General features: G+C 34.9%; 1 protein-coding gene across 1 annotated transcript in view; it reads right to left on the reverse strand.

The window, feature by feature from the left end:
* LOC133571028 (carbohydrate sulfotransferase 11-like) overlaps positions 1 to 5,738 on the reverse strand; it is a 64,692-nt gene extending 58,954 nt beyond the window's left edge. The window contains exon 1 of the mRNA XM_061923997.2: positions 5,346 to 5,738. Coding sequence (XP_061779981.1) covers positions 5,346 to 5,439 — 94 coding nt within the window. The 5' untranslated portion in view covers positions 5,440 to 5,738. The remainder of the gene's footprint in view (positions 1 to 5,345) is intronic.
* Positions 5,739 to 10,973: the final 5,235 nt, after the last annotated feature.

Consider the following 10,973-nt stretch of genomic DNA (forward strand, 5'->3'; position numbering starts at 1 on the left):
TTCCAAGCTGCTGTTTTGAGGCATGTTAAAAAAAAAAATGCACTTTGTGACTTCAATAATAAATATGGCAGTGCCATGTTGGCATTTTTTTTCCATAACTTGAGTTGATTTATTTTGGAAAACCTTGTTACATTGTTTAATGCATCCAGCAGGGCATCACAACAAAATTAGGCATAATTAAAGCTGCAAGCAGCGTTGGTCGGGCCCGCGTATTTGGCAGGTGCTAGTCCTAAGTGTCCCAATACTTTTGTCTACTTTTAGTCTGAAGTGTCCCAAGACTTTTGTCTAGTGTACCTACCTTGTCTGCATTGTGTGGGCACGTTGGTGCTTCCTGCTTTTAAGCAGCCATCTTAAAAAAACAGCAGCGCAGCAGCATCAGCGCAGCGGGTTTTTGAAGGGTCATAAAATCAAAACCGGAGCAGGTATTAAAACTCTGTTCTGTTATTTTATACACAAGGGTTTAATCTCTCTCCTGTGTTAGTTTGAAGCCGAAACGACAAACGCGCTCGGAGGAGATAGTTTTTGAAGGAAGGTGACCGGTTTGTACAAAAAATTTGTTTTGAAGGGGGAATAGCAAACTTCCTGTTGATTTTTGCTGGGGGTTGTCAATTTATGAAATGTAGGTCTAAGTGAGACCTACATAAAGGTTTTTGTTTCATGTCTCTCCAACCTTCCCAGGGAGAGTTACAGGCAGTTTTGTCAGTTTTTTCATCCGAGGAGCAGTTTTTTGTGCGTTTCATTAAAAAATTGCGCTAGAGCACAATTTTGAGATTTGGGGTTAGGTTTTTTTATTAGATCACAATTTTTGCCAGTCCTGATGTGTGTGTTCAGTTCGGTGAGTTTTGAAGCATGTTAAGGGGGTCAAATTACAGCTCAAATATACAAAAGTGACTGTTTTTAGTACTTTTTTGTCTTGAAGGGGGAATTGCCAACTTCCTGTTGATTTTTGCCCGAGAATATACTATTATGAAATCTAGGTCTAAGTCACACCTACATAAAGGTTTTTGTTTTATGTCTCTCCGACCTTCCTAGTGGGAGTTACAGGCAGTCTAGTTTTTTTTCCCGTAGGGGGCGCTAGAGCGCAATTTTGAGTTTTGTGGTTCGGTTTTTTTTTAAAAAGGCAATTTTCGCAGGTCCTGATGTGTGGGTCAAATATGGTGAGTTTTGAAGCATGTTAAGTGGGTCAAATTACAGTTTAAAGTGGCGGCGGAAGAATAAAGAATAATAAAACCTTACAAATTCAATAGGTCCTTATGTCCCATTGCATAAGGACTCCCTTTGGGAGTCCTTATACAATGGGCCATGCGGGCCCTAATAAAACCTTACAAATTCAATAGGTCCTTATGTCCCATTGCATAAGGACTCCCTTTGGGAGTCCTTATACAATGGGCCATGCAGGCCCTAATAATGTGTTAATTCCACGACTGTATATATCGGTATCGGTTGATATCGGAATCGGTAATTAAGAGTTGGACAATATCGGAATATCGGCAAAAAAGCCATTATCCGACATCTCTAATTAAAAAGCATCAGCAATTAAAACATATACTGTAAATTTCTCTGCTTGGCTTATGTAACTTCCGGTCAATAAAGTTTTTGATTCAAAGTACACACATCTATATTAACTTAAGATATATTAACTGCCCTGACCACATGATGGCGACAAATATAACAATGTTAATTAAATGACAAGCATGACACACTTTAACAACAAGACTTTACAACTTTTAGTTGTAACAGAACAAGCTACTGTCAACAACTTGCGATCTGATTGGCTGTCGCAACTGTCTATCAACTGTATGTGTTCTCAAATTCATCCGCTAACGATACCGGTGAGTATCCAATCACATGGCGCGTAAAAATTCAACGTTAGGCCATCTAGAAGGCCTTAATGACAACAACTCTGGATCTGATTGGCTATGCCAACTGTCTATCAACTGTATGACTCCCGCATTGCTGCATCTGAAGGAGTCTGGCAGATTTGGTACTGCATGGCAACATAAGCTTGCTGAATTCTGATTGGATACAAACTAAAACAACAGTGCTGGAAGGAGCATAATATGACATGAAGAGAATATGAATACTCTTAGATATTTTTAGGGCAGTGTTTTTCAACCTTTTTTGAGCCAAGGCACATTTTTTGCGTTGAAAGAATGCGGAGGCACACCACCAGCAGAAATCATTAAAAAACGCAACTCAGTTGACAGTAAAAAGTCGTTGTCGCAATTGTTGGATATGACTTTAAAGCATAACCAAGCATGCATCTATATAGCTCTTGTCTCAAAGTAGGTGTACTGTCACCACCTGTCACATCACCCCCTGACTTATTTTAAGTTTTTTGCTGTTTTCCTGTGTGCAGTGTTTTAGTTCTTGTCTTGCGCTCCTATTTTGGTGGCTTTTTCTCTTTTTTTTTGGTATTTTCCTGTAGCAGTTTCATGTCTTCCTTTGAGCAATATTTCCCGCATCTACTTTGTTTTAGCAATCAAGGATATTTCAGTTGTTTTTATCCTTCTTTGTTGATTGTCATGTCACGTTCGCATGTACATTGTGGACGCCGTCTTTGCTCCACAGTAAGTCTTTGCTGTCGTCCAGCATTCTGTTTTTGTTTACTTTGTAGCCAGTTCAGTATTAGTTTGGTTCTACACAGCCTTCCCTAAGCTTCAATGCCTTTCCTTAGGAGCACTCACCTTTTGTTAATTTTTGGTTTAAGCATTAGACGCCTTTTTACCTGCACACTGCCTCCCGCTGTTTCCCCACATAAACAACGCAATTAGCTACCAGCTGCCACCTACTGATATAGAAGAGTATTACACGGTTACTCTGCCGAGCTCTAGACAGCACCGACACTCAACAAACAACACATCATTTGCAGACTATAATTACTGGTTTGCAAAACATATCTTTAACCCAAATAGGTGAAATTAGATCATCTCCCACGGCACACTGGTGGCACAGTGGTTGAAAAACGCTGATTTAGGGAAAGTAAATTAAAAAACAATTGTATTTTCAATTGTGATCCTGATTTTCTGGTTATGTTAGGCCAGCAGGGAAGGCCTTGCTGGCCCTGACGGCACACCGCTGGTGCTTTGGTAGAGTACTAACAGTCGGTGAGGTGCAACGTATAGTCCATTAAGTTGACGGATGAGACCCATTACCCCCCCCTGCTTGGCACTCAGCATCAAAAGGTTGGAATTGGCGGTTAAATCCCCAACATGATTCCCGAGCGCGACCACCGCTGCTGCTCACTGCTCCCCTCACCTCCCAGGTGGTGGAACAAGGGGATGGTCAAATGCAGAGGGTCATTGACTATCAGTGGTACTTTAACTTTTAACTTAATTTAGGATGCATTATCAATTGTAATCAGGGGTGGGTAGTAACGCGCTACATTTACTCCGTTACATCTACTTGAGTAACTTTTGGGATAAATTGTACTTCTAAGAGTAGTTTTAATGCAACATACTTTTACTTTTACTTGAGTATATTTATAGAGAAGAAACGCTACTTTTACTCCGCTACTTTTATCTACATTCAGCTCGCTACTCGCTACTAATTTTTATCGATCTGTTAATGCACGCTTTGTTTGTTTTGGTCTGTCAGACAGACCTTCATAGTGCCTGCGTTTCAACAAATACAGTCACTGGTGACGTTCACTCCGTTCCACCAATCAGATGCAGTCACTGGTGACGTTGGACCAATCAAACAGAGCCAGGCGGTCACATGACCTGACTTAAACAAGTTGAAAAACTTATTGGGGTGTTACCATTTAGTGGTCAATTGTACGGAATATGTACTGTACTGTGCAACCTACTAATAAAAGTTTCAATCAATCAATCAAAAGTGTGAAGGAAAAAAGACCCTTTTTTATTTCAACCGTACACCCCGTCAAAAGCCTAAAGACTGACTGCACAGTTCCTGTCTTCACAATAAAAGTTCCGCTCCATCGCGCCTGCGCTTTCAAAACAAGAGTCTCCGAAAGCCAGCGCAAACAAGCTAGCAAGCTACGGAGTTTGCCGCCAATGTATTTCTTGTAAAGTGTATAAAAACAAATATGGAAGCTGGACAAATAAGATACCAAAAACCAACCACTTTAATGTGGTATTGGACAGAAAGGAGGAACTTTTTTTCTCCTCCATTTGAAAACGTGGATGCTATCATCACTACTGTCTGATTCCAATCAATGCAAGTCATCAGAATCAGGTAATACACCAACTTATATTCTTGTCTTCATGAAAGAAAGGAATCTATATGTGTTAAACATGCATGTATATTCATTAAAACACCTTTAACATGTAAACAAAAACGGCAAAATAAATACATATAAATTATATACTGTATATATATGTGTATATATATATATATATATATATATATATATATGTGTGTATATATATATATATATATATAATGTATATATATAAATGTGTGTATATATATATATATATATATATATATATGTATGTTTGTGTATATATATATATATATATATATATATATATATATCTTAATAAGGTTATCCAAAAAATAGTGCTCGATACCGTAGTAGAGCGCAATATATGTATGTGTGGGAAAAAAATCACAAGACTATTTCATCTCTACAGGCCTGTTTCATGAGGGGGGGTACCCTCAATCGTCAGGAGATCTCCTGACGATTGAGGGTACCCCCCCTCATGAAACAGGCCTGTAGAGATGAAATAGTCTTGTGATTTTTTTCCCACACATACATATATATATATATATATATATATATATATATATATATATGTGTGTATGTATATATATTTATATATATATATACGTGTGTGTGTATATATATATGATATGTGTGTGTATGTTACTCATCAGTTACTCAGTACTTGAGTAGTTTTTTCACAACATACTTTTTACTTTTACTCAAGTAAATATTTGGGTGACTACTCCTTACTTTTACTTGAGTAATAAATCTCTAAAGTAACAGTACTCTTACTTGAGTACAATTTCTGGCTACTCTACCCACCTCTGATTGTAATTAACTAGCTGTATGGACAGATAATTTCACTAGTTTTTAGTATTTCTTTTACGAAAATCTACCCTTTTTATCTTATATTTTCTCAGCTTTTTTTTTTTTTTGCAATGTATATAATGTGTAAATAGTCAAAATTGCTTCGGTTTTCGTACGATTCGGTCTTTGTCTGAATGGATGCCCAACAACAACCGAGGTACTACTTTATGGGACAAAAGCTTTTTCTTACTAACGATTAGGAAATTATTTAATATTAAAAAAATATGTTTACATTTTGTGTAAAGTGAATGAAAGTGGGAGCGAGTAAATAAATCACATTCGATAATATTTGAGATGTTTTGCTCACCTGTTCTGATATTGCTGTTACAGTACAAGATGACCACGACGAAGCACCCCAGACTTAAAGCAAAAACCATCCGAGTGATTTTGCCTTTCCACATCCTGAGTCTTCGGGGTTGGAGAGACCGAGTAGGCGAGGCGAGTGTGGCCGTTTTTGCTCTACTTTATCCCGGGTAACAGCATCGATCCGTCTCGCTGACCTCTGGTGCTCCTTAGCGGCCAGGACATCCTCGCATGTCCGACGAGGAAGACGCGACGGCGGGGGAGAAGAAGCCTCCACTCCCGAGCCCTGGACCGAGTGAAGGGTTTAGGCTTGTTACACGCGTGTCGGGGAAGCTTGTTAAAAGTGGGCTTTTAGAAGCGTGCCGGTGGGTTCCTTTTTCCCCGGTTAACCCTTCTCTTTCCCCCCCGAACAAACACGGCTTGGTCACGGACAGGAGGGTCGATCCAGATGTCTACAGTGTGGATAATCAGTATTGGTTCGATACGGATGAAATTTTTGTTATTCCTATAAATGTTATATTTGTATATTATTTACCAAAGAAACAATATATTGGCTATTTTATTTTCCTTAGGATTGTATGTAATTTAAAAGGAATATTTGCATTATTTTCTTGATATTGTTCATTGTTTAATATTGTATAATCATGATCAACAAATTAAAGGCAGTCACACAACTCGTATCTAGTCGATACCAAAATCAGCAGTATCGCCCACCCCGTTATTTGGAAGGCTTTGTTGAACCTTTCAAAATAAAATACTCAAGGGGCTAATTGAAGTCCTTTATACGGGGGTTCTTAATACTTTTGACCTCGGGGCACACTCAAATATTAAGATTGCTGGCCCTGACGGAACACCACTGTATAAATGTTATATTTGTATTTTATTTACCAAAGAAAAAATATATTGGATATTTTATTTTTCTTAGGATTGTATGTAATTTAAATTAATATTTGTATTTTTTTTATATTGTTCATTGCTTAATATTGTATAATCACGATCAACAAATTAAAAGGCAAAGTCACAAAAAGTCGTATCCGATCGATACCAAAATTAGCAGTATCGCCCACCCCGTTACTTGGAAGGCTTTGTTGAACCTTTCAAAATAAAATACTCAAGGGGCTAATTGAAGTCCTTTATACAGGGGTTCTTAATACTTTTGACCTCGGGGCACACTCAAATATTAACACTGAATTATTAATGTTATACTTGATTTTAATAATCTTCTATAATTATATAATAACAGGATACACCTTGCACACCACTGTATAAATGTTATATTTGTATATTAATTACCAAAGAAAAAATATATTGGATATTTTATTTTTCTTAAGATTGTATGTAATTTAAAGGAACATTTGCATTATTTTCTTGTTATTGTTCATCGTTTAATATTGTATAATCATGATCAACAAACTAAAGACAAAGTCACAAAAATCGTATCTAGTCGATACCAAAATTAGCAGTATCGCCCACCCCGTTATTTGGAAGACTTTGTTGAACCTTTCAAAATAAAATACTCAAGGGGCTAATTGAAATCCTTTATACGGGGGTTCTTAATACTTTTGACCTCGGGGCACACTCAAATATTAAGATTGCTGGCCCTGACGGCACACCACTGTATAAATGTTATATTTGTATTTTATTTACCAAAGAAAAAATATATTGGATATTTTATTTTTCTTAGGATTGTATGTAATTTAAATTAATATTTGTATTATTTTTTTTATATTGTTCATTGCTTAATATTGTAGAATCACGATCAACAAATTAAAAGGCAAAGTCACAAAAAGTCGTATCCGATCGATACCAAAATTAGCAGTATCGCCCACCCCGTTACTTGGAAGGCTTTGTTGGACCTTTCAAAATAAAATACTCAAGGGGCTAATTGAAGTCCTTTATACAGGGGTTCTTAATACTTTTGACCTCGGGGCACACTCAAATATTAACACTGAATTATTAATGTTATACTTGATTTTAATAATCTTCTATAATTATATAATAACAGGATACACCTTGCACACCACTGTATAAATGTTATATTTGTATATTAATTACCAAAGAAAAAATATATTGGATATTTTATTTTTCTTAGGATTGTATGTAATTTAAAGGAATATTTGCATTATTTTCTTGATATTGTTCATTGTTTAATATTGTATATAATCATGATCAACAAATTAAAGGCAGTCACACAACGCGTATCTAGTCGATACCAAAATTAGCAGTATCGCCCACCCCGTTATTTGGAAGGCTTTGTTGAACCTTTCAAAATAAAATACTCAAGGGGCTAATTGAAGTCCTTTATACGGGGGTTCTTAATACTTTTGACCTCGGGGCACACTCAAATATTAAGATTGCTGTCCCTGACGGCACACCACTGTATAAATGTTATATTTGTATTTTATTTACCAAAGAAAAAATATATTGGATATTTTATTTTTCTTAGGATTGTATGTAATTTAAATTAATATTTGTATTATTTTTTTATATTGTTCATTGCTTAATATTGTATAATCACGATCAACAAATTAAAAGGCAAAGTCACAAAAAGTCGTATCCGATCGATACCAAAATTAGCAGTATCGCCCACCCCGTTACTTGGAAGGCTTTGTTGAGCCTTTCAAAATAAAATACTCAAGGGGCTAATTGAAACCCTTTATAGGGGGGTTCTTAACTTTTTTTTTTACCTCCGGGCATACTCAAATATGCAATGTTACACTTTATTTTAATAATTTTCAGTAATTATATATTAACAGGATACACCTTGTCCAATTAAATGAAATCATGTGTTAATCACAAATATTATCAAGTCTTAGGTCAGGCTGATTACAAAAATAAATAGTAATCAAATATGCTGCGAAAGAAGGGATTGCTAGCCCTGACGGCACACCACTGTATAAATGTTATATTTGTATATTAATTACCAAAGAAAAAATATATTGGATATTTAATTTTTCTTAGGATTGTATGTAATTTAAAGGAATATTTGCATTATTTTCTTGATATTGTTCATTGTTTAATATTGTATAATCATAATCAACAAATTAAAGACAAAGTCACAAAAATCGTATCTAGTCGATAACAAAATTAGCAGTATCACCTACCCCGTTATTTGGAAGGCTTTGTTGAACCTTTCAAAATAAAATACTCAAGGGGCTAATTGAAGTCCTTTATATGGGGGTTCTTAATACTTTTGACCTCGGGGCACACTCAAATATTAACACTGAATTATTAATGTTATACTTGATTTTAATAATCTTCTATAATTATATAATAACAGGATACACCTTGCACACCACTGTATAAATGTTATATTTGTATATTAATTACCAAAGAAAAAATATATTGGATATTTTATTTTTCTTAAGATTGTATGTAATTTACAGGAACATTTGCATTATTTTCTTGTTATTGTTCATCGTTTGATATTGTATAATCATGATCAACAAACTAAAGACAAAGTCACAAAAATCGTATCTAGTCGATACCAAAATTAGCAGTATCGCCCACCCCGTTATTTGGAAGGCTTTGTTGAACCTTTCAAAATAAAATACTCAAGGGGCTAATTGAAGTCCTTTATACGGGGGTTCTTAATACTTTTGACCTCGGGGCACACTCAAATATTAAGATTGCTGGCCCTGACGGCACACCACTGTATAAATGTTATATTTGTATATTATTTACCAAAGAAAAAACATATTAGAGGTTTTATTTTGCTTAGGATTGTATGTAATTTAAAGGAATATTTGCATTATTTTCTTGATATTGTTCATTGTTTAATATTGCATAATCATGATCAACAAATTAAAGACAAAAATCGTATCTAGTCGATACCAAAATTAGAAGTATCGCCCACCCCGTTACTTGAAGGCTTTGTTGAGCCTTTCAAAATAAAATACTCAAGGGGCTAATTGAAATCCTTTATATGGGGGTTCTTAACACTTTTGACCTCGGGGCACACTCAAATATTAACACTGAATTAGTAATGTTACGCTTGATTTTAATCATCTTCAATAATTATATATTTAACAGGATAGACCTCGTCCAATTAAAGGAAATCATGTGTTAATCACACATTATCAAGGCTTCGGTCAGGCTGATTACAAAAATAAATAGTAATCAAATATGCTGCAAAAGAAGGGATTGCTGGCCCTGACGGCACACCACTGTATAAATGTTACATTTGAATATTAATTACCAAAGAAAAAATATATTAGATATTTTATTTTTCTTAAGATTGTATGTAATTTAAAGGAACATTTGCATTATTTTCTTGTTATTGTTCATCGTTTAATATTGTATAATCATGATCAACAAACTAAAGACAAAGTCACAAAAATCGTATCTAGTCGATACCAAAATTAGCAGTATCGCCCACCCCGTTACTTGAAGGCTTTGTTCAGCCTTTCAAAATAAAATACTCAAGGGGCTAATTGAAATCCTTTATATGGGGGTTCTTAATACTTTTGACCTCGGGGCACACTCAAATATTAACACTGAATTAGTAATGTTACGCTTGATTTTAATCATCTTCAATAATTATATATTTAACAGGATAGACCTCGTCCAATTAAATGAAATCATGTGTTAATCACACATTATCAAGGCTTCGGTCAGGCGGATTACCAAAATAAATAGTAATCAAATATGCTGCAAAAGAAGGGATTGCTGGCCCTGACGGCACACCACTGTATAAATGTTACATTTGAATATTAATTACCAAAGAAAAAATATATTGGATATTTAATTTTTCTCAGGATTGTATGTAATTTAAAGGAATATTTTTTTCATTATTTTCTTGATATTGTTCATTGTTTAATATTGTATAATCATTGTGATTTAGGGCTATATAAATAAACATTGATTGATTGATTGATGATCAACAAATTAAAGACAAAGTCACAAAAATCGTATCTAATCGATACCAAAATTAGCAGTATCGCCCACCCCGTTACTTAAAAGGCTTTGTTGAACCTTTCAAAATAAAATACTCAAGGGGCTAATTGAAACCCTTTATACGGGGGGGTTCTTAACATTTTTTTTTACCTCCGGGCACACTCAAATATGTAATGTTACACTTGATTTCAATAATCTTCAGTAATTATATATTAACAGGATACACCTTGTCCAATTAAATGAAATCATGTGTTAATCACAAATATTATCAAGGCTTAGGTCAGGCTGATTACAAAAATAAATAGTAATCAAATATGCTGCAAAAGAAGGGATTCATAAAAGCTGATAAATAAATACATGCACATATAATTACTAAAATGAATTAATTGTAACTAAATTAATAATAAAAAAATAAATTATAAAATAATGTGTCAATACAATTCAAGTGCAAAGGAATTTACAGCTTCACCACTTTAGTCCTATTTTTTGCACTTGAACTATGACTTCAGCTCCACACTTCTTCTGTTTGATTGAGATTGTCATTACTGCCACAAGTGGTGGAAAAGTGTATTACAACGGAGTGCCGCTGAGGCCAATACGGACTGAAGCTGAGAAATATATTTTTGATGGCCCCTTAGGGTCCTCTGTGTTTTTAAAATGTTGATTTCTATGTATTGTTTTAATTGGTTTTACCCTTTAAATTCGTTTTTAAATCATATTTATTTTTTATATTGTT

Source organism: Nerophis lumbriciformis, linkage group LG28 (genome assembly GCF_033978685.3).
Source record: "Nerophis lumbriciformis linkage group LG28, RoL_Nlum_v2.1, whole genome shotgun sequence".
In the NCBI taxonomy this organism is placed as follows: domain Eukaryota; kingdom Metazoa; phylum Chordata; class Actinopteri; order Syngnathiformes; family Syngnathidae; genus Nerophis; species Nerophis lumbriciformis.